The 24,222-nt window shown below is 41.7% G+C and overlaps 1 protein-coding gene across 4 annotated transcripts in view; it reads right to left on the bottom strand.

The window, feature by feature from the left end:
- The window catches only part of RABEP1 (rabaptin, RAB GTPase binding effector protein 1), a 49,213-nt gene extending 25,215 nt beyond the window's left edge, over positions 1 to 23,998 (bottom strand). For 3 of the 4 annotated variants that reach the window (XM_063342407.1, XM_063342409.1, XM_063342410.1), the window contains exons 1-4: positions 23,859 to 23,998; positions 4,764 to 4,892; positions 2,362 to 2,565; positions 936 to 1,096 (exon numbers count right to left, since the gene is read on the bottom strand). In XM_063342407.1, the coding sequence (XP_063198477.1) occupies positions 936 to 1,096; positions 2,362 to 2,565; positions 4,764 to 4,892; positions 23,859 to 23,892 (528 nt within the window). In that variant the 5' untranslated portion in view covers positions 23,893 to 23,998. Of the gene's footprint in view, positions 1 to 935; positions 1,097 to 2,361; positions 2,566 to 4,763; positions 4,893 to 12,124; positions 12,168 to 23,858 lie in introns of those variants that run through there. The other variant, XM_063342408.1, reaches the window with a different exon arrangement.
- Between the last annotated feature and the right edge of the window lie 224 nt (positions 23,999 to 24,222).

The raw sequence follows: 24,222 nt of genomic DNA, 5'->3' as shown, positions 1-24,222 counted from the left end.
TGTCTGTGACATTCAATACTGTGGTTCTTCTTCCGACAGCAAGCAGAAACAAGGCATTTCAGTGATGTGGCAGATTATGAGATGTTAGTCTACTCCTTTATTGAATACAGGATCATTTGTTACATCAAGATATTCTAAGGCTATTTTAAAGACTACTGTAAGCCTGCTGGGAAGACAAACTCACTTAAATGCAAGTTTTTATAATATGATAAACAAAGATTCCAAAACATTGATCTATTATGACAGGTTCAATTTCCTTCCTGCCTGCAAGAGAAATACACCGAATCTTCAAACTCAACAACAACCATCATCAAAACTCAACACAAGGCATGTCAATCTACTTCTATCAACTCCAAGTCACAGATCTTTGAACAACAACAAAAAAATCTTTCCAAACTCCACAGCAACTATCTTTCATCATCTAGAGCCTGTTGTTTTACAACAGCAAGGTTCTGTATTTCCTAGGAAGCCAGTAGTACTGTGGTGCACAAACACGGCTTAATAAGACGAAAGACTTTTTAGATATAGTGCCCATTAAAAACCTCAAAAGCAGTGTATAAGATTTGAGAAACGGAACAGAGGGGCAGAAGGAAATTTTATACATCTGCTGTCAATCCAGAAAAATCTAGAGGGGTCTTTACTTGAGTTAATATGACACGAGACATTGCAAGGCCTCCTGCTTGTACCAGGTGAAGGCCAAACTTTACCATCCCCTCAGGTGCTATCATCTTACTGAATCCACATAATCAGATACAACACCTTTATGGATGCAAATGGCAGATTAGGTCCTGATGACTTCCATGAACAAAGAGCCGAAAGTTGTCAGAACAAGGTTATGTGCATTTCTGAGGAATTATAGCAGGGCGTAGAAATGAACTCATGCAGAACACAAGCATATCTTGAAACAGAAATTGAAGAGCTAGATTTCAACGTACCTTTTTCATTTCGTTTTCTAGGTTTTCTTCCTCTTGACCTTCAGACAGTCGCTGTCTCAACTCTGCTATTTCCCGTTCCACATTTTCTCGATATTGATTCCATTGAGCTCGCTCTTGCTCTAACCTGTGATGATACTGGAGCTCATAGTCACGAACAGTCTCTATAAAACAGTATTTTCAAAACTTATTTTCAATGTAAGTTAAAAAGCAGAGCTTTAGGAACTCCATCTCCAACCAGTCAATGATTTATCATAATTGATCAAAACTAGGACAACAACTCCCTTCCCCTCTCTTCCCTTTGAGCCTTGCCCCAAAACCCAACTATACAAGCGAAAGATTCAAACAAACTGCATCTCAATTTGTACCACCACCACCAGAAAACAAAAAACCAAGCCTCTAAAACCGTGTAACTCCTAATTTCAAAACAGTGTACGTGTCTAACATCCTATTTAGCAGCACATTCTGTACCTCCAAGCACATCATCCAAACAAACTACCAAAACCCTACTTATTTACTTCCACAGGCAAAGGCACTAGAACTTCTCACACAGCTGTCATTTCCCTGATATTAATATTACCCCTTCCGGTAAGGGGCTGTCTTTGTCTACATACGTACAGCATCTGGCACAACTGAGCCTTGATCTAGGTTCACCTATCTGTGTAGATCATAAATAAACAGAAATTTGTGTACTTAATATACATGAAGATTTGTGTTCTCTGGGGGAAAAGCACAGTCAGGTGATGGAAAAACTGCCTACAGGCTGCAGGCTCAGGATATTGTGATCCTGCTTGTGAACCTTTAAGAAAGCAGTCAGTTACGGCAACAGCCTGTCCCCAGTTTAGATCCTGCATTTTGTTCCTTGCCCATGGTTTGTCTCAGAAACACCAACAGCTGTGCAATGTGCAAACGTAACAAAGAATAGGTCAGAACTATCAAGAAAAAACAATGACCCATGACTGACAGAGAGCAGCATGTTCAGTCACCGGCCTGGGGAAAAGTCCATGTGATAGTACTGGAGGGACACTTAACTGTCTGACAGCAGAACTATGTTCACACAGAAGGAGAAGGGAGAGTCATGCTGTCAGCCTAAAGCTGTTTTCTGACTTGTCAAATTACATACATTATACTTATCTTCGTGGAAGCATGAAGTATCACACTCCTAGTCCCTCAAAAATGCTTTGCATATACGTGGGAGTTCCTGCTGCCATGATTGCTTCCAAATTCTATCCTCAATGTTAACAGAAAAGAACCACCAAGTTCCCTTTCACACACTTAGGAACTACGCTTCAGCCGTCGCTTCTGTAGCCCAGTTTTGCCAAGCCATGAAAAGCAGCTATCCATGTTCCGTGCAAGAGCAGGCACAAATCACTAGACACATACTAAAGGGGTGTCTGATCTTAGCGGCAGCAGCTTGCCTGGTTGTTACCTTTCATAATAGCTTGTAGTGAAGCTACTTCTTCTTGCCACTGTCTTTTCACCTCATCGATAGCTTCCTGCTTTGTGTTCTCAGATACTGTAGCTATAGCTTTGATGTTCTCCATTTCAGCATGAGCTTCCATCAGCTGGGTCCGCAATTGTCCCAGATCATCTTGGGCTGCTTGCAGCACTGCATTTTGTCTTTTCAGGTCCTCTGAAAGGAAGTATTATTGACACTTCGCTTGATTAATCAATTCAATCCGAAACGTATCCCATAGTTGCTACAGCAAAGAAGAGTGCTCTAACAAGGGGGTGAAGGAAGCACTGATTTTAAAACATCTACCCATAACAACTGAACAAACCGTAGCAGGTGTCTTTAGTCTTTTTTGTCTTCGCTTGCCCTTGCCTTTTATTAAAAAAGTACCATCTCATGGACGCAGCCACAAAACAGACACTATAGATATAACCTATGAATCAATATGCCTGATGAAAGTGAACTGTGCTTTTAATTAGTTTATTATTATTTAACTCATTCTGGTAATGAATTTGGAAAATATAAGAACAATGGACAGGAAGACAGGTCTTCCCCCATTTTTGGCACCAACTTGGTCCTGAACTTGGATAGAACACTTCATATTTCTTGAACAGAAACACTCTGTGACTGCTATCTGGAGCCCACATAAGAAAACTACGCAGCCTAATTTGTTCTTTACCATGGCTTTGTTAAAACTAAGCTTCTATTTTAAAAAAAAAAAAAAGAAAAAGAAAAAAAAGGGGTACGTTCAGAGGAATGTCTACTACTTCTCTAATTGTTGCAACTATAAACAGTAATTAAACTAATTTCACATTACGCTCATGAGTTTTCAGTTAATCTGAAGGAAAGAACTCTGGAAGATATGTATTATACAATTAATTCCAAAAGCACTAACACAAAATATATAGTTTTATGCCCACATGGTCTATTTCAACGGCAATCACTTTTACCAGAAACATCTGGCCAGTGTACAACAAACAGCAAGCTATCACCATTTACTTCCCTCAGTACCAAAACGCTGGTGCCCAACACCTCAGCCCTTGACAGAGAATATGAAACCCGGGGCTAACCGGGTACTCAGGAGGGCATTAATCCTGCGTAGAAAAAGATCCTGTAGCATTTACATTACTTAGTTCTCAAATGACAGCATCGACGATGGGCTGCCACAGTCCCAGTGTACATTTAGGAAAGGGTCTTGGAGAAAAGGGAGGGAAAAAAAAAGGGTTTTGGGGGGAAAAAAAAAGGTAATTGCTTATATATTCTCCTCTGGTATCCTTCCACTTCAGTACATGTAAAAGTTGGATTATTTTTTTTCCCCCCACTCGTCACAATTTATTTTTATTTTCTATTTTTTGGCTGTTCTGTTCTAAAAAGGAGAGGAGAATTATTGCTGATCTCATCAGCAGTGTCTTGTATCTTAAATTTCCTTTCATCCAGCTGCTAGAAACACAAAGAAATAGGCCTTCTGTATGATCTGATCTTCGTTACGCCTGTTATATTTCTGCTCTCATAAGCTTATACAACCAGCTGCAGTCTTAATGCATTATTTTTTGGCTTTGCTTTCATATGTTAAGGACAGGAAAATCATCAGGATTAGAAATAAATCAATTTGGCGCTCAGAACAGCAGCCATCTCTGCTCTCTAATTCTTCGTCAGACATTTGAGCTCACATGGTTCAAATTTTCCTGTAAAGACTGTTATTGAAATAGATGCCCTTGGCTGGTACTAAAACTTTTATAATGTTTGTCTGCTTATATTCTACCTCAGATGGAAATTTAAGACAAATTAATGCTACATGAAAAAAGCTAGCCACAAAGTACAAACAGCACACCACCCAGACTATGTCCCTCCACTTACCAGCCCAGCTGCTGTTCTGAGAGAACAAGCACACCAGGACTTCAGAAAGTTAGTATTAAACTCAGTGGTGGTGCTTCTGAGTGTACATCAAGTTGCTCTGCTGACTGCTATCGTGCGGGCAAATTTTTAAATCTAATTCTAAAAATTCATTCTAGGAAGCTAAATAGCCACCTACTGAATTCTACTCTCTGCTTGTCTCTTATGTTCTTATTACATTTCGTTAAAAGACTACAGTCACTTTTCCATTTTTGGCAAATCAGAGAGAACAACAATGCCTTACCCACCAACCATGCTGGGTATGCAGTCGACTATCCCAGCAGAAAACCCCCTTAAATCCTAATTATCCCTAACTGGAAAAACAAAAAAAAAAAAAAACAAACAAAAAAAAAAGAGGCAAGCACATGGTGTGCATGGGTAAATGGGGGGTAGCAGTCAGCATTACAAAGGTTATTCTTCATAAAGGCATTATTTGAAGATGAAGTTTAATAACTTCAGAATAATTCACAGAATTGAGAACTTACCTTCCTTAGCCAAGTATAACTCCTTAAATTTTGCTCTCTTTTGATTAAATTCTTGCTCAAGTTGCTGCTTTGTGCGCAGAAATTCTGCATTGACCTTTTCCAATTCTGCTACCCGTTGTAGAAGAGCAACTGAAAATAAAACAGAAAATAAGGTACATCACTAACAGGTAAGGCAACCCCTTCTGCAAGTTTTGAGTCTTGCAGCTTATTCTTTTTAAAATATCTTTACTCATTAGGTGAGTTGTTGCCCCATGATACCTCAAAACAACTAGTCAGAATCCTTCAGGCAACAACAAAAAAAATAAATATGAATCTTCTCAGACTGTAGCACCAAATTGTAATCAGACATGTTCACAGCACTAGAGGTGCATGTCACACAGAATTCTGCAGAAAACAATCAATTTCCCAAAGAAAACCACAATTTTCTATACACAATGAGGGAAGAAATGGAAAAAAAAAAACCAGCGCCAGAATTATTTCTATTGGTGCTTCTTTCCAAAACACTGGGACTTTAGTCCCGGGGCGCAGGAACAGCGCGTGAAGGCCGAGCAACAAAGCACCAAGTTCTCAAAGGCTGAGGTAAAGAAAAGAACACAACAGCTGCTCAGCTAACAACTATGGAGGAACAAAGCACAGAAAAACCCCCAAGCTAAAAATTAGGTGCCATTATCTTTCCTGTCTTCAGTTCTGCACGTTCGCCAAAAGAAAGTGAACCAGACTGCAGTCAGAGAAGTTTGCCCGAAGATGACCACAATCGATGGAGGAATAATTGATCTTAAGATCAAACTCTCATCATTTCCAGCAGGTAAAAATCCTCAAGGGCGCATATACATCATACTCTTTTCCAGTATTTACCACATTAGCGGTTGATCTGGTGGTACAACAAAAAAGGGAACAGTAGGAAGTCCACAAAGTACCTAAAGATTATTACAATGCTGCTATTATTGAAAAATACATACAATACCATTGTATGATGCTATAAAGATCTCGCACAACCACCCACCCTGTAATACTGATCTTCATGGGCAATATTAACTTCTTTGCACTTCAAGAAGCATAGGTTTAGTTTAGGTGCCAGACAGTTTCATATTGCGCACCTCAGACTTCAAATATGAAACAGAAACAAAAGACAGATGAGCTAGAACAAAATCCATCTCCGTGCTGCAGTGCACTGGGCAAATAAATGTTCCTCTACGCAATTCTCTATCTGTTCTGCAAAAGCATTTTATGGACACATTCCAACTCTGAATCACTGATCTTCAGTTATAACCTCTATATAGCACAGACTAGATACATAAAAATATTGATCCATCAGAGGCATTCACGTATCACACCCACCATGCTTCCCACCAAAAGCAAGTAGTGCAAACACAGTACAGAGGCTACGTGACTTCAGCAGCACCAAACATTTAGATTTGCAAAGAGGCGGAATCAATTCTAGAGCTTACAGTGGTAAAACACTGGACAGTCAATGCCATTGACATGGAGCGAGTTAAATTTGTTGTTAGTACCAGATGCCTTGGAGTAAGAGCAGACACGAACAGGTATGTTCTACTGATTGCTGGTTATGAGGGCTTACGACGTTACGAAATACAGCACAGTTCTGTATCAGATAAAAGGTATCCATAAATACAGAAATGAAGAAATTTTAATGTTGTTGTTTTATTGAAATCCTTATTTTTTTTTTTTTTTATTTTTTTTTTTTATCATCTTAAATATCAACACATCAGCTTTTCTGGCCAGCAACCCCCACCTGGATTGCACGAAGCCAACTGCACGAGGGTACCCTCCAGAAAATGAAAGAAACCTGCAGCAAAGACGACATACTGCGAGCAAACCTTCAAACGAGTTAAGAGAGCGGCTGGATCAAAACCAGGAAAGAAGTAGCACACCGGGAGCCAGGCCCAGGCAGCAAAAACGCTTCCCAAGGCTAAAGAGATGCCTTTGATCTCTTGCTGAAGTCTTCCACAGAGAGAGGGTTTGCCTGTGTTTGCGCTCCCCGCAGCCCCGTGCAACGCCTGCCCCACACCTCTGGGGACAAAAAAGCCCTGCTGGGCTCTGAGGACTTGGGGTTGATCCCACAGTTTCAGCTCTTGAAAGGAAACTACTCGAGGCACTGACTCCCCAGGGAGCTGTACGCTGCAGCGAGGGGCAGGTCGCAAAACCCTGCAGGTGCGGCCATGGGCTCCGTCAGCAGCCGGGAGGCCTGAAGCCACACACACACTCCCAAACCAAACCCACCAGCAATCCGGACATCACTCATCTTGCAAACACTGGTTTGAAGACCATGCAAAAATTGTTTAATTCTACAATTACTAATGCTGAAAGTTAAAAAAAAAAAAAAAAAATCAACTGCAGACATCAGCAAACCTCCCCATCCCCAAAAGAAGACTCAAGAGCCCCGTGTTTACTTGGATCCCTTTCCAGCGTTTTTTTGCAGAGAGACAGCAGCAGCTGTGCTACTGCTCCCATCAGAGAGCTGTTGTGCAAGGCCACCGGGTTGTTTTTCTTCCAAAGGTGAGAATTGCTTCTGCTGAGGATGGAAGGAAGAGAGGACAGCACAAGCGCAGCAACTTCATGTGCTGGGGCAACAATGGACTCATCCTTCTTAAATCCTCCCGCTCAAACGGGAAGAGGGATGGCAGAGTCACCGAGCAGGAAATGCAATTTAAACTTCAAGTATTTACATTTACAGTATTCCCCTTCCCTACAGCCTGGCAGTTACGTCGAAAAAATGAATAAATAATCAACCCCCACCACAAGAGAGCTCTGGCCGCTGTCAGGACCAGCTGTAGGCATTCAAAAACCCAAACAGTTTAAGGTCTCAATTGCACGTAACGCATCACTGCAACTCTGTATTAACATCGGTCTTTTTATTGAGATACTAAGTTTAAAGCGTTTTTACCACCTGTGCTATGTATATGGCTCAGGACAGACCCTGCCGTGCCTCACGCAGCAGAGGAGTGTGTCCCCACCACCACTGTCCCCATCGCAGTGGTACAAGGCACGTAAACTCGAGGACATTAAGCTGTGTAATACATCAGCCTCCTGAAAAACATGCGTATAAAAAGTAAAAGCAAAGGAAAGTTTGTTTTCTAAGACGGTATGACAGCTACCTTCTTTCTACTAAGTACGAATGATTAAATTTTCACCAAAATTGCTTCCTTCTCTGGGGGAATGATTTGTACGATGGCCATACAAGACCCTCCACTTTCCAAAACGTGGACCCAGATCCCAATTGCCGGATACAGGGAACTGTGGGCTAAAGTCCGCCTGGAAGGGCATTGAGTCAGCGGCGGGATATGAGTCGTTCATAGATTTTCAATTAGGCCTTTGTCATTTATAGCTGACTTCTTGCTCTGAATTTAGGTCCAACTCACCCCTGGCCTGTAACAGAGCTGAAAAAGAAAACTGTATTTACCATCATAGGCTATCAACTTAAAACTGACCAAAAAAAATAATCCTCAAACCAAAACATACATTTTGCAATGACGGTATTCATTAACATGCCAGAGTCCCTGTCTCTCTGTTCCCATTTCCATGCACAGGAATGCAGCTATCGATGTTTATCGACACGGATGAAGAGTCAATAGATGGGCAGCTCTGGCAGAGCTACGCCGACTGAAACCAGATCTTGTGTTGCACACGCCATCAGAACAGGCACAGGACATGCTGTATGGTGTAAGAGCAGTAGTGTGGAAGATCTAATTCCCTAATTAGGGCCCTAACTCATCAAGAAACAAACCAACCCCCTAAAGACACAATTTCTTAACTCCTGAAATAGCACTGAGAAGAATTTAAATTAAAATTGATATGCCAAACTGAAAAACAAACAAACAAGAAGTCCCTTTGGCCACGAATTTATTAGCTGTAAATAGCGCTTTTTTTTTCCCCTGAAGCACTGGGGCAAATAGACTACTGATGGCGCAGTCAGACACGCCAATTAAATTACTAGCTTTGTTTCTAACGAACAACACGGATTTTGCAGAGACACCTCAGGTCAGATGCAGGGCTCACAATCTCCCTGTTCAGCGCTACCCTTATAGCAAAGTACAGCGTTCGCCGCTCCGTGGCTTAGCCAGCTGGAGGAACTCAAGGGCAGCACAATTCATTTCACTGTGGAGCCATCAATTTACCACGAAACTGTGGGAGTACAATAGTGAAAAGGACACAACTTTCTCTCAACCCACTACACAGCAAAATTTCAATTCAAGGAAAACACCGGAATAAACACACATTTCTTACGGGCTAGTTACTTAAATGCTGTTCCCCATATCAGCTCCCGAAAGGATTAAGTTTTATGTATGACAAAGTTTCCAGTTACACAAACATGTAGTGACCATTCCAGAACTAAGACAGACAAAGCTGATTATCAATAAGGCTATTTTTAACTACTAGGTCTATTTATAAAATTAATGCCACAAAGCTTTCTACTTGATATTTAAAGTGTCAAACATGACATCAAGAGTTCAGCCCTACATAGCTGAAATCTGAAAAACAGATCAGAAAAAAAAAAACCCCAAAAACCTACACATACAACGAACTTTCTGAAGACAAAAAAAAAAAATAATAAAAAAATCACTTATGTCATTCTCTACCTCTTTCTTTTCCTGTCGTGATTGCTTGAGACAGAAGTACAGAAAAATAAAAATATATGGCTGTCCATTTTTCCTCATGCTTATTTCCTAAGAGTACTAATTTTCATCTAACATGACATCATATTGGATCCACAATTACGTTACTATATAAGTCTTTAATCTAAGAGTCTGCCACCAGGATGCGTATTTAGACTGCAAAAAGCTTTTCTTCATTTCCTTCAAACAGGATTTCACTAAAAACAAAACAAAACCCCACACAAACACAACCCCGAAAACCTCCACACTCTTAAAATATACTCCAATACTGTTGTTCTGTAACAGGCATCCAGAAGTAAATAGATTATGGTTCCTTTAATAAGCACATTGAACAGAAGTAATTCTTCACTTATGAAATGGAGGTTGCTTTATTTTCAATAAAATTTCCCCTTACAGACAGATATTCAGCAGCGGCAGACCAAAGTTGCATTTGGAAGCATCAAGCATTTTACTTCCCTGGTGAAATGGCTAAAGCTTACGGGTCAGCATATCCTGTTCTACTTCTATTTGAGGACACAGAATTACACCAGACTTCTCGCTTGCCACCTTTGTTTTCAGAGTGGCAACAAATCCCTCTGCACTGTCACACCTCTCCTCTTCAGAGTACTTCACTTCATGCAATGATGATAACTAAGCTACGGAGAAAAAAAAAAATAACACCAGAAAAAAAGAAAAAAAGATTCTGAGCTGCAGCTGTGCAACGGAAGACATGCCGTTACTTGCCAGTATTACCAGCAGTTCTGCAGAAGTAACTTTCAGGCCGTTCCCCATTTTGGGCAGGGTGGCCTTCAGAGACATGGTTACATTCATCCAACAATTTCTGGTTTATTGTACAGTTCAAGGCTATCTGACATCCACAATTTGTTCTCTATTGACTAAACATTCACAAGCAACCAATCCGGTACAATTTTAATGCTATATACATAGAAATTTGGTGTTCCCAACAAACGCAGATATCACTTATGATGCAGAATTGAGCCTTCTGCATCATATCTGTTACAGGATCTTTTTATTTATTGCAGCAATCAATAATTGCAGAATCAAGAATATTCCACTGAGCACTGTGTGTTACAAACATCTAACCACACTATACGTATATTAACATCAAGTGGAAGTTTGCAATATACTATTAAAGACTGAAAGTAGTATTATTTTTTCATTGAAGTTGAATGACTGAAACACACCCTTCCATTATAACTTGCAGTCTCAGTAGTGCCTATTCCTACTCTTTGTTTTCTTTTTTTTTTTTATGTTAAACACTGTATAACATGCTACATTAAGAATCTCAGAAAAAAAGAATAGCCACCACCAAATTAAAATAATTAAAAACTAAAGAAAAGTAGGTGTTTGAATAAATGGGAAGATTCTCTTCTACAATACAATCAATAAGAGAACAAAAACAAAGGGAACAGAAAAATAAAGCATCCTTTAAATGGCTTAATTAATCCTGCACAGTTGAATAGCCATACACAATAACAACTAGGTAATGTTTGACACAATACTGTAAAACCTTGCATAGCTGTTTATATGACCATCTTCATGGCATCTTACATGAGTTGCTTGTGTTTCACAGGTGCATCATCTTTCAAGATCTGGTTCCTGCTTCCCCCAGCTGGGGCAGCTGCTATTCACTGGGAAGCGCAGTTCGAGTTCGGCACCAAAGCTGCCTCTGGTGCCGCTGGTTTCAGTCGATGCAGAAGGGGACAGCAGGCGAACGAACGTGAGAGTGTTCCCAGGTTCAGGTCAAGCACAGATTACCAGAAATGTCACTTAGTACTCGTTAGTAAGACAACACGTTGTCCTGTATCTTTGAGGTGCAACCATTTTTACTCAAATCTTTCTCAAAGTATGTTTATACAGCAAACATATTCACGCAGAATTACAAGGAAAAAAAGCCAACATCTTTTTAGTCTGGAAAAAAGACGGCTGAGAGGGGATCTTATCAACACTTATAAATATACTTAAAGGGTGGGTGTCAGGAGGATGGGGCCAGGCTCTTCTCAGTGGTGCCCGGGGACAGGACAAGGGGTAACGGGCACAAACTTGACCATGGGAAGTTCCATCTCAACACGAGGAGGAACTTCTTTACCCTGAGGGTGGCAGAGCCCTGGCACAGGCTGTCCAGAGAGGTGGGGGAGTCTCCGTCTCCGGAGACATTCCAACCCCGCCTGGAGGCGTTCCTGTGCCGCCTGCTCTGGGTGACCCTGCTCTGGCCGGGGGCTGGACTGGGTGATCTCCAGAGGTCCCTTCCAACCCCCGCCATTCTGTGATTCCTTCCCCATTTTTTCCACTTCCGCTTCCCATTTTTTCTTCCTTTTCACAGCACCCACAACATGTTAACTACTCCCTTGCTTTGTTATTGTTTCCCTTGTCTTCTTTCTTGGACACAACCAGTTTTGATTTCTGTGATTCTAATAAGCCCACTTCATGTGATGAGTAATGCTCCTCACCTCTTCTACACATTTAGTCATTCTGGCCCCAGGCAACTTAAGCCTATTTTTATATTTATGCTTAGTTAAACGTTACTTAAAGTGGACTGCAATGGAACAGTGTTCACTCACATCAAGCATCACAGGAATGCAGTTAATCACATATGTCCACCACGACCGAAGTGGGCTTGAATTTTTTTCCAGCAATTTATCTTTCATTTGCTAAAAGCACTGTTTCTGCCCAAGGACAGCCCCCTACCTCCGTTACTATTGCCTGGGTTTTTCCTACATCCCTTACCATAGTAGCAGCTTCTTTCCTTCACCATTTAACTAGCATTGCCATCAGGCTCCCAGTTTTGTACACATGCCTAATTTTCCCCACGGAAGTTTCAACTCGATGCGCCATCATTAGGTTTTACTCCATTTCTGCCATTGCCATTGATGTTTTGGTGAGTGAGAACAATCCCTCCTAAAAATTTAGGAAAACACTATTAGCATTTTTTCAAGACAATCAGCCATGCTCTTTGCCTCATCAATTCAGGGATAACTTAAATAGAGCGGCAGTGAATGAATCACAGAGTTGGAAAAGTCAACCAGAAATCACAATAGATGGTAACCTACAGAAAGCATGTTGGCTGCATCCTGCTGCTACCATCAGTGAATCTTCTCAGAAACTCAGCGTTGGTAAGCTTGAATGCCTATCAGAATATTTCAAAAGTCAATGGCAAGCTACAGTCTGGCGAGCACAGACACTTCAAATTCATCTACAGTGACACAAAATGGAGAGAACGGAGTTCACAATCTAATCACAATCATCAGCATTTTCCCTGCTTTCTCAGTGCTTGCATCTTACTCCGCTTGCTTTAATGATTTTTCATTTTTATAACTGCTCTTTACAAGAGGATCAATTTTAAAAAGAGACTGCAGCAAAAACGCTGAATGACTTCTTGGGTTTATGAAGGGTCTGTTTACTCTACAGGCTGTGTACATTTGCTCAAACTAGTCACTGCTTGAGCAAACAAGAGCATGGTGGTGGCAGCACGGAACTCAGTGAACGTGACGTATCAAGTATTGGTCCCATTTCTCTAGAAGGGTTGACAGCTTGCGCTGAGCATCACCGCGGCCACGATTACACCACCAGCAGCTCAGAGCTGGCCGAGGTGGATCTACATACCCTGCAGTCACAGCCTGACTTCATCCCCTTGGCAAAGGGGATTTAATACATCTAAGCTTAAATAATGCATCTGTCAAACATGTCGGTATTCATGCACGCTTTCACCACTCCTTTGATTTCATCAGTCCGTCCTAGCTCATTAACTGGTAAGCTAAACATTCAACAGAAGGTATTTTAAGCAGACGCACAGAGGAGGCTCCTCCAGCACAGCCACCTGTTCCCCTTCCATGTATTTTAAAGCAAGTCCCCAAAAACTGTCAAGTCGCTTCGTTCTTCTTGACCAAAGCAACATCTAAAATATGAATGAGTCTTGGTATTTACGCAGGAATGCTTCTGCCAAGCTTTTCCACACTACCACATCTCAGCATTCGTAGGATATAACCACAAATCCAGAACAGGATTAAACTACTTCACGTGGCAATTACACTTGACAGTGAGGTTTTCAGAGCATCTTGCCTTGCATGAAAAACAGAACTTAAACAGAGGTTATCGTCTGTTTCAGTAACCCATCAGAAATGTGCTGTTCTGATCAAATAACAATATCAATATTTCAGACTGGCAGACATTTAGGGTGAGAATCCGACACAGACTTCACTATACAGCAGACCACTTACACAACTTATCACTCTGAACACTAGTATAAATGTTTTCTTAAAATGTAAACATTTGCTAAACCCGGACAACAAACTCAGTAATGATTGTCTTTCAAGATAATTTAATTGCTGACTCATTTTCAGTAGGAGGGAAAAAAAAATAACCCCTTTGACTCCTTATAATATGTTTATCACTTCGCCTACAGATTTATTAAAGGCTGTCCTCTTTTGGGAAAAAAAAGTGAATAAAGTATGACTCAGCTCTCAGGAAAAAAACCAAAACCAACCCTACTGCATTGTTCTCTTTGATGAAGTAATTTAATATATAAACCAAAACCATTCAATTAATTCAAAAATTCCCCCAGATACCACTAGTCTAAGATCTCATGCTGTCGTGCCATTTGTCGTAGGGACAACAATGAGGTGTAGCTCAGAGCATTCAGGCTACAGACCACCCCTAACGCCCTGCTTCCCCATTTCTGAGCAGAACACATTAATGATGATCTAACACACTTAAAAATTCAAAGGAAGGTACAAAAAGTGAAATATTCAATTGGAGAGACAAGCACATAGCTAGACCAAGAAAACAATGCAGAGAAAAACAAAAAGAAGTCACTGTTTGTGAAATTTGTATAGGAAATGGCTTCTCTAATTTACCATTACTACAGGGATGAGGAGACCACCATTTATAGCACATCACCATCTTTGCAGGCTTTTTCAAAAGCTGACACAATCAATAATAGCATGCAAACTCACTTCCATGCGTGCAGCTATCAGACAGCACTACTGTCTTTTTACAGGTACCAGAAAAGCTTCAGAAATAGCAGCAATTCATATGTAACCCAAGAGTTATGAATGTGGGCAAGCACCACAAAAGGGAGTTAACACCAGATTTCTTGCCCTCTGTGGCTCCCTTCTGACATTATTTGGCCACCCAAATTGGTAGACAGAGAATAAACTGAAAAAGAGAACAGGTAAAGACTTACTTTCAAGAAAGAATGACTTAAAAGTGTCATTGCCAGAAAAGCAGGTTACAGGCATGAAAACACAGTGCCTTAGAATAACCACTTAAAGGATATAAATCTTAATAAATGGCCTGGAAAATCTGGTTGCCAGATGTATTTATGGAGACACCGTGGTGATAAATACAGTAGGACAAATAATAAAAGATGATTAACAACTTTATTTGATAAGGAACAGGATACAGTTCCTACAATTTGGAGTAAGGTTTCTACAGCAATTGAATAGTTTCCCTGAGAACAACAGACTACTACTCCCCCAAGCCTCTAAAATCTATTTCTTGCCAGAAAGCACTGCTATCATTCTATATATTCATATTTTTTGCTACCACTTGTCAACCAAATTAATTCTGGAACAGCTAAAAAGGAAGAAAATCCTCCTCCAGCATGAAGTTTTCAAAATTTTTTTAAATATGCCTGAGGTATAAGCAATATAGAAGATGAAGACTTTACAAAGCCTGCAGTTACGATCATTTTAAATCAACTTAAGTACTGGTGGTCATCTGAAAGGGTAATGCAGCACTTCCACCTCGCTCTGACCACACGTGCCTTTTATCCCCACCATGCTATGAGAGCCTTTGAGGCTGTACAGTGATGGGATCAGAGAAGTGAGACAGCAAAAGCTGGGGGGTGAGGGGGAGTGTGTGAAGCCAGGTCCCTGATCACACTCATCACTTGGCTGAGCGTGTACCAGAACTGACACAAACATGACAGTGACGGTGTAGACTCATCTAAGCTGTGAAAAGAGAGACTGAGCTATAGCCTCGTTCACTGATATTACTACTGTGTGGTCTCCATCCCTTCCTTTATGCCATCTCTAATGCTCATCAGGTCTTTCACTAAATCAATTAAACTCATTAATCCAGCAGCAAGTAGTTCTCAGCTGAGTGACTGAGATGAACTGGCTCATCAACAGGTCCAACGCACAGAGCTAGGACAAAGGAAATAATGGGAACACAGCTGTGGGAGCAGGAAGGAGAGAGCAGAATCCCTCCTTTCTGCAGCAGCAACCTTCTAGACTGGCTCAGCTGCAACATGAAACCACAGCCTATGGGTACAGTTTGATAATCAGTTTAAACCTAAGTGCAGCACGCTGCTTGCCAAAAGAAATAGCCCGGCCTTCCTTCTGTCCCGCACTCTCCCTTGTGGCAGCTGAGATCAGTGTAGTCATGCAGCAGAACTTACTTTTTAAGACTTGATGACTGTCATTTGTAAGTGATAAATGACCTTCCTCAAATCCTGATTTCCATTCAGGCTCTCCAGGGGAAGCTTACAAACATAATCTGTATCAGAAAGCAAATTCCAAAGCTCAGCCTTCCCATGAGTGTTCGTCTACATACCGGTTTTGAACAAATGCAACTGAAAGGATGTCTCCAGTATACATGCATTTAGACTGGTACGATACCTAGAGCTGTAGATAAAAATACATCAGAAAAAAGTATACTTGTGTTCCAGAATAAGGTTAGGCTCACATTTACTCTCACTTGAAAGCAAATATGCTAGTACAAAACTGCAGTTAGATCAGACCCTGTAAGGTGCCATTACAACCCTTCCTGATGTGTCATCAGGTAAATGTTAGCCTCAGCGCCTCAAATGAATGCAACCTTCGCAACATCAGGAGTTTCTACACCATTTAGAGATTTAGCATCTTTATCTCCGGTTCCATCTAAAACTCAAACAGAAGGTGTGAAGACCAGACAGACAGCTATAATATGTTCACAGCTAGAAGTGTCAGTCACGCACAGAAACCAGAGTTTGGCTAATGGCTTTCCCATTAGATTAGCACACATCTCTAGATACCACACAAGGATATAAACAGACGTTGCAAACTGACAATTAAGAAAACCCTAGTTGAAACCAATCTTTAAAAGAAAATTTAAAAGATGTTGCATATGACATAAAGATGCCAGCTTGCCAGATGATTTGAACTAACAGAGCCAAATTTATGCTTCATATTTCACCAAAATAAACCAAGTAACACCACAGCTAAATTCTATCACAGTGATTTTGGCACAGACCACTGTCAATGCAAGATGAATGTCCTAATTCCCGTGTCTGAAGCCAACGGGAGTCTAACATGAACTTCAGCAGGCCTTAAGAAAGACAATTTTCTTAAAGGGTACCAGACATGAAAATTTATAGTGGATGTTTGACATAATTATTGCTTGAGCCATAACTTCTAGCACTCATCTGTGTTTCCTCCTATGTAGATTAAGCCAGTGACCCTGAAAATACAGATGTAAGGATTGTTTTATGGTCTGTGGTTGTACCCAAGCTACTGTCTGCAAGTTACTGTGTCTTTTTTTTTTTTTAAAAGCGACCAATCACGGCGCTAGTCTGATCATTTTGCATAGCACAGATTAAAATATAACGCAAAAATTACTTATGTTAGGGAGTATTTTAATGGTAACCACCCGTGCAAACAGAAGGTTACCCTGACACGGCAGGGGTGTGGTGGGTAAACAGTTACACATGCAAGCACTTGGACAAAAAAAGGTGAGAGCGCACTCTTCTTTCGCTTTGCATGTTTCTCTCTTTTGTTGCCATTTAAATACCACTTCAAGTAGTGTTGCAATTATCTGTAAGTTAAAAACATGTATCGACTAAAGATGCAATAAAAGCCATACAGTCCATTCAGGTCACTTTCTTAAAGGCATGGACAACACTGCTACAATCAACAAAGCTGGTCTGGTTTGAGCCTCAGTTAATCCTGGTCTCTTACCTACAGGCCATTCCCTCTGCAGCACCACACAGTTAATGCTTCTGTTGTCTTTCAATTATTGATTCTGATTCACTTTGCCATGTATAACTTCTACCTGTTATTGCATTTTTGCTCCATAGATTTACTAAAAAACACTTTCAGCAACCACAAAATGTAGCAAGAAGATAAATATTAATAAAAAAAATCCCACCTGAATTTAAATTTCTTCTGTTGGTGTGACTCACCACAGTAAGACAAGGCTCTTCTGCTTATTAGGTAACTAAATCGGGCTGCTTTTTTTAAGATCTTGGTTATTTTTCAGTTCTTAACACTGCCAGACACACAAGACAAGACAGGGCTCTTAACTGCACACGGAACAAAACGAGCAAATCGCAGCAGTGCGGGTTTCCTACCCCACTCCCTACTGATACCAACTTTCAGAAATGCTCTGATTGCCAAAATGTGGAACTCTTATATTCTTCTGCCTCTCAAGAGGCATAAATTAACTTCCAGCGATTAATTTTCACAATCTGTCAGGCACATAACTGCTTTGGTTTACAAATAAAGATACTGAGGCATAAAGAATTAGATGTCAGCCAACCTCACGATAAATAGGTGAGTAACTGAAGTCCATTGCCTGCGGAATACTATAACCTGTTCTGAGAAAACTCAGAACCTGAAGATGTATAAGGCAGGGTTGAAGAGCAGACGAGTACTTGCTCTACATCAAGAGTAAAGCAGGAGATCTTCCCTTTTTAGTAAAAGAAACTAGAGAGATCTTAAATAAAAGATATTAAAAAAAAAACCAGCAAACAAGCTAAGATTCAACATAGCTAGGGAGCAATGCTGTTTGGAAAAGAAAAGACATTTTTCACAGAGGAAGTTTATATGGTCATGCAATTTTCTGTAGAAGAAGAGTGGAGGCCTGGAGGAAGCTGAGAGCGAGGGTGTGCTAATTACAGAGCGGAGCAAGCAAAGACGGAGCAGCCGAAACAAGGGCAAGGTACGTGGGACACCCACAGACTGGAGGTTGCAAAAGGCCTGCGATAGGGAGAGCAATATTTAAAGCACATGAGGCGACGGCTGGGAAGGCGGAGTGAGGAAACCAGAGGACTGGCTGAAGAGTGGTAGTTGTCCAAGAGAAGGTCAAATGACTTGCTGTTTGACGGTAGAGGAAAAAATCTGTGACCAAAGGTCAAGTAAGGCCAGGTTTCTGCCACTTAACTGTGTGGAAGCAGAAACTGCCAGGAAAGATGGAAACAGATGTGAAGGGTGATTCAAAAGCTTTTATTTTTCCTCTCTGTTGTATCTGGAGGAGTCCGGCCAGGGAAGATAAGCACAGGATGGGGACAGGAAGGAGAAAAGAAGCACCACAGGTCAGCTGAACGCCAAGAGGAGTCATGGCTGGCAGAGGCAGACATGAATGGAAATAAATAAATAAATTAAACACAGCAATTCTTCATTACATTAACAGTCATGCTGCAGTTCTGCATTCTTCGGGTACTATAGGCACCGCTAATAAAGCAACAGGATGACCCAGAAGCTCTCTCAAGCACCAGATGTATTTCAGTAGAGCTAAAAAGCAATTCTCTTCTTTCTGAAAGACACAGAAATACTAAGGGTATGCTACTTACTTGTTCTGCCTATGCCAATTTATATAAAGATATCAAGTGATTTAAGTTTTTCCAGAGATAATTCATCATCATGCTTAACTGACTATACCATGACTAAAATTACACAATGCTTACACTATTTATAGAATAACTTGCAGAGGCTAGTACCACTAACTCAGACACCACTAAATCAGATACTAAAAACAATTCTGCAAGTAAAGACTACGAACCACTCAGAAGTACTAGACCTTTGGAGTGAAAGATGTTCTTCTTAAATACACAACCAATGGCATTTATAGCTAGGTGGGGGTAGTTGTTTGGTTGGGGTTTTTTTCAACCTTGCTGTCAGAGACTGCTTAGAAGTCTGCTTAGTAAGTGCTGCCTATCAATGTTATCAGTTCTTATCTTGGAAGACTTCAGTCAGAGTAAAGCCATAACCTTATGCTTTTTTTTTTAAAACTATATATTTTTATTTCAAAAAATACCAAATACAATAAAATACCTAAGTATAATACAGAAAACTTCACATCTTAGATGTATTTTTTAATAAAGCGCCCGGAGTGAAAACCCAGGAAGTCTGCCATTCAGCCATCACACGTTAGGAAGCCTACAGGATTTGGTCCACTCCCTCGCTGAGAGACATCGTTTGTTTTAGCTTCTTAGAAGTTTTAAAACAAAATTCGTTCTTCAGTCACTTTCAAGGGAGCACACACAAACTAGTTCCACAGAGGGAATCTGCTCCATCCACAAAGGGCTATGGGAAAGCAACTACACATCGTGAGGTATCAGGCCAGGAAGGGAAGAAAACTGGGGGGCCATCTTCTCTGTGATGATGGCGAAGTGGCCAACAAGCAATACCAATGGGCAAAGAACTTATATTTTCTGGTGTTCAAAACGCAAGAGAGTGTCAGTCCACGTGTTAAAAGTATATTCATTGTGCCTTCAGGCAATTCGACAGCTAATTATAAAGAGCAGGGTCAGAGTATTTTTCAAAATTAAGAAAGAGATTTGGGACTTGGCTTCAACAGGAAAACAGACACCCTGAACATGCATATTTCCACTACGGAGCAAACTGACCTGCTGAGCGGATCAAAGCTTCCGTAGAAGTTCTAAAAGGTGGAAACATGTACATTCAACGTGCCTGTTCTGCTTTTGAAGCCAAGTCCCAGAGTTGCCCATTGAATTGACATGGAAAAACACGCAGCTTTAAAAAAAAAAAAAAAAGGTGTGTGAATGTTTATGTTTTTTAATAAAAAATATACTGCTTTAATAATATTAATAACTATTCAATAACATAATAAAACTAAGACAAAGCAAAATGAAAGCGAGGGAAGAAATTTTTTGGTTCTTGGAAAGTACCAACAATTTTGAAGTTACTCCCCAAGAGAGAAGAGTTTAATATTTGACAGTTACATCAACAACACAGAACTGAACTTCAGCACCCAAAATAGTCCCCTACCAACCACACCTAGCTTTTGAGATGAGTAATAGCATCTTTAGATACTTCAAGTTAATTTAAATGTGATACCTATACGGAAAATAACTAGAAACATAAGAGCATCTAAGGCTTAGGTTTTGTTACTTAATTTTCTGCATGACATCCCAGACCCCTCCACTAGCCACGCTCAGCCTCTGGGATACGTGAAAAGTACGGTGACAGCAAGTCTCAGCTCTCGTCAGGATCCTGTATTATTGCCACAGGGAAACAATGCAGCTCATGGTGCTGCTAGTGGCATTAAAATCGATATGGCAACATCCTCTAATCTTCTATATACAGCTGAGCAGCTCTCTCCACTGAGAGCTGCTGTTATCTCCGACCACAAAAAAAGAGACACCATTTTTACTGGCCTAAGCACAAGGTTAAGAACAAGTTACTCCAATACTGTACAAATTCTTTTGGCTGGCAAATTCTTATTAAAATATTTGACAGACTGTGCCACTAACAGTTTGCTTTACCACAAAATAGTATCAATGGATATACTATTTATCAGTCCAACTGTATTAATGGTTTAATTTTACTAGTGCAGTAAGAAGAGTTTAATAATTTGCATGTCATTGTAATTAATTTTTTAGTCTTGAAGAATTAGTGTTTTATGTAAGTGCAGTCTCTCCATTGAAGCTTTTTCCAGATACAAGAAAGGGAACAATACTAGAGCCTGAGCATTCTGATGATAGTGAAAAACTCTGCCAAACTATTTTGTTTGGTAACCCTTTATTTTCAGAGATGGCAAACATCCAGATCTGAATTAAACCCAGGGAGGATGAGAGTACACCACCTTCAAAAATAAAAATATTTTTAAAAATTAGGCATTACTATCCCAGTCACACAATCTAGACAACACACATTAAAATCTCAAAAAAACAGCACTTTGACCAGATCAGCAAGAAGCACACACCTACGTGCACCCCAGGTTGACATCACTGGCTAACAGTTCACAGCACGGTGCACAGAGCTACACCAGCAGCCAAAGGACTCTGCACTCAGCCTTTCTGTGATTCTTATCATATGGAAACTCTATTACCCCACACAAAAGAATTAGAGGGTTATTAACTTCTATACTAAGCCAAAGTACAAAAACGGTGTAGAACCTGATGTCCATTCTTTTCCTATTTCTTTGTGCTATTCCTTCCCCTCTTCTTGGGCACATTTTCCTTTCAGTATAGGCACCAGGATAGGATATACATTCTTTATTCTATTCTTCTCATGTTGTTTCATATATGTTATTTCTACTACAGTGGAAATAGTAGTTCTTTTATACTTGCACAAGTAAAGAATCCGTAAGGTATTTATAATCAATATAAGTAATTATAAAAAGCCATCATTTTTCCTTAGGGGAACATGCTAATCCAGTTCTATTTCATCACATGTAATCTTAAATCAGAGGTTACGCTACTCCTTTAAGCAATAAATTCAGTGCAGACAACTAAAAATATTAAATTATTCCTTTCTTCAATATTTTCTCCACATTAGAATAGAACAGAGGAGTTTCAAGGCACATTTTTGGCAAGTTACTTAAAAATAAAATCAACACACATGAGAACAATAGCATAGTAATCAAAGTGGATTAAAAACCCCAAACTGGTCCTATTCCTGCCAAAGGAGGATGGGGGAGAGGAGCCATTTTAGAGTTTCTAATTCTCTAGTGCGAGTAGACAGCAACCACTTTCAGAATCCAGCCAACTTGCAGCCAGTTCCCCGCCGCCACGTGCCTTATTTACAGCATCCTCATCTTCCCACAGCTAGAAAGCATGAGAGAGCAATCCGTACCTCCTACAAGAAAGACTTCATCAACCTATCAAATTACTGAATTTTACTTGCTCCTTTTGGCCTTCTTTTTAAACAACAAAAAAAATAAAATCTATCCAACTTGTAACTTCTAATATACTACTAACATACAACTACCTTTCCTTGTCAAGAGGCAGCAAACATTGTACAATGCACAGATCCACTGCACACCTGCTGCCAGATAGTCTGCAAGAGCCAAGAAGAAAAATTGTTGGAAGTTGTTCTGTAGCTCTCAGAAGAAAAGGCTAAAGAACAATAAACAATGGTTATTCACCAGAAAGTACACAAGAGCAACCCATACCAACATTGATCTTACAAGCATGACAGCAAGTAAATTCACCTTCCCCTTAGTGCTCTAGAAGGACAAGCATGCAATCATTGACCTTAATGTAGGAAAAAAACCCACAATCTAAGCATCTTCATCATTAAAACTTCGAAAAAGTAGACTGAAATACTGAAATCCCTGAGGATGAGCACTTTCTCATGTAAATCCATGAAAAAAAAAACCAACACACAATTCCCTAGATACGCATAATTAAGAATACATCATTGCCCTTTTCTAACAGAGTGCTTTCCCAGGGAAACTCATCTGTTTAAAAAAAAACAAAACAAAAAAACAAAAAAACCACACAAACCAAAAAAACAAGAGCTCTGGCACAGTCCCATGGCTGGGTAAGCACCTGTCCTTCAAAATTCTGCACTTCTCTCTAGTCCTCCTACTTCTACATTATGACCAGCCTCAACTTAAATTTCTTGCTCTCTCACCCCTTCCCACACACCCCACACGTCCACCTTCCAAGCCATGCATTACCTACAGTTTTTCAGATATGCGTACAGTTCTGTAACCTATTCCAAGGGTAAAAAATACTTCCTTGTCCGTAATGCCTCCCCAACCAGAAACAAATAACCTTTCCATAACAAAAACCTTCAGAGAAAGCTTATCTTCCTCCTGCACAGGTAAGCACCATCCCGACAGAAGAGCTGTCATTTTCTTTGTCTTTTCCAGCACAGGAATGAACTGTCTCCGCCGAGCATCCTGACCTCAACCTCTCCAAGTGCCTTCTCACAGCCTTACATCGCCTGCCGTAGACGAGAAATGTCTACCTGGACAGAAGCATCGCCACCCTTTTCCTCCCTTTCCCAGGGCGGGGAGGCCTCGTCCCACCCCAGCCCCGGCCCAGAGCCCCTTTCCCGGCAGCAGCGCGTCCTCTGAAGCATTATCCTCCCTATGCGCGCCGGGGAGCCGCCCTTGCTCCACATTAAGCACATTTACAGACTAATAACCACCTGCGATGCCCCCTCCGTCCTCGCAAGGCCTGGCCGACCCACCTCTCCCAGCCATGCTCCCCCCGCCGGGGCGATCACCGCCCGCTCGCCCTCCCCTCACACCGCTGCCTCCCGGCCCCACAGGCCTTTCGGCGGGTCTCCCCTTCCTGTACGCCCCCGCCGCTGTCCCACGCACACCCTGTCCCCGGCCGAGCGCACCTCCCCGCCGCTGTCACCACCCACCGCCGCGGCCCGGCAAGGCCGCCTCGCCCAGGCCGCTGCCCCCCCGCCCCCCGGCCGGCGCGGCTCCGCAGGCGAGCCCGGGGCTGGGCAGGCCCCGGCCGCCCGGCTGCGCCGAGCGAGGCCGCCTCCCCCTTTACCGTCCGTTGGGGGGCTCGGGCCGGGCTGGGCCATGGCTTCGGCGGGCGGGCGGCGCCGCCGCGGCCTCCTCCGCCTCCAGCCGCGGCGTCGGAGCGGGAACCGCTACGCCAGGGGGCCCCGGCGAGAGACGGGAGCTGCCGGCCTGGGCCTCCGCCTCCTCCGCCTCATCCTGACAGCGGCCGCCGCCGGCGGGAGGTGGAGGAGGAGGAGGAGGAGGAGGAGCGCCGCGCAGGCGCCCACGGTGAGACCACGGGACCGGCTGCCGCCACCGGGGCTGGGAGGGCCGGCGGCGGCGGCGGGGGCAGGGTGGCTTCTCCCGCGGCGGCCGGCCCCATGCTGAGGTGCTTTGTCACCCAACGGCCG

The sequence above is a fragment of the Chroicocephalus ridibundus genome, chromosome 7 (genome assembly GCF_963924245.1).
Source record: "Chroicocephalus ridibundus chromosome 7, bChrRid1.1, whole genome shotgun sequence".
NCBI lineage: Eukaryota > Metazoa > Chordata > Aves > Charadriiformes > Laridae > Chroicocephalus > Chroicocephalus ridibundus.
Note: the sequence above shows the minus strand (reverse complement) of the source record. Positions and strands in the feature narration are given on the sequence as shown.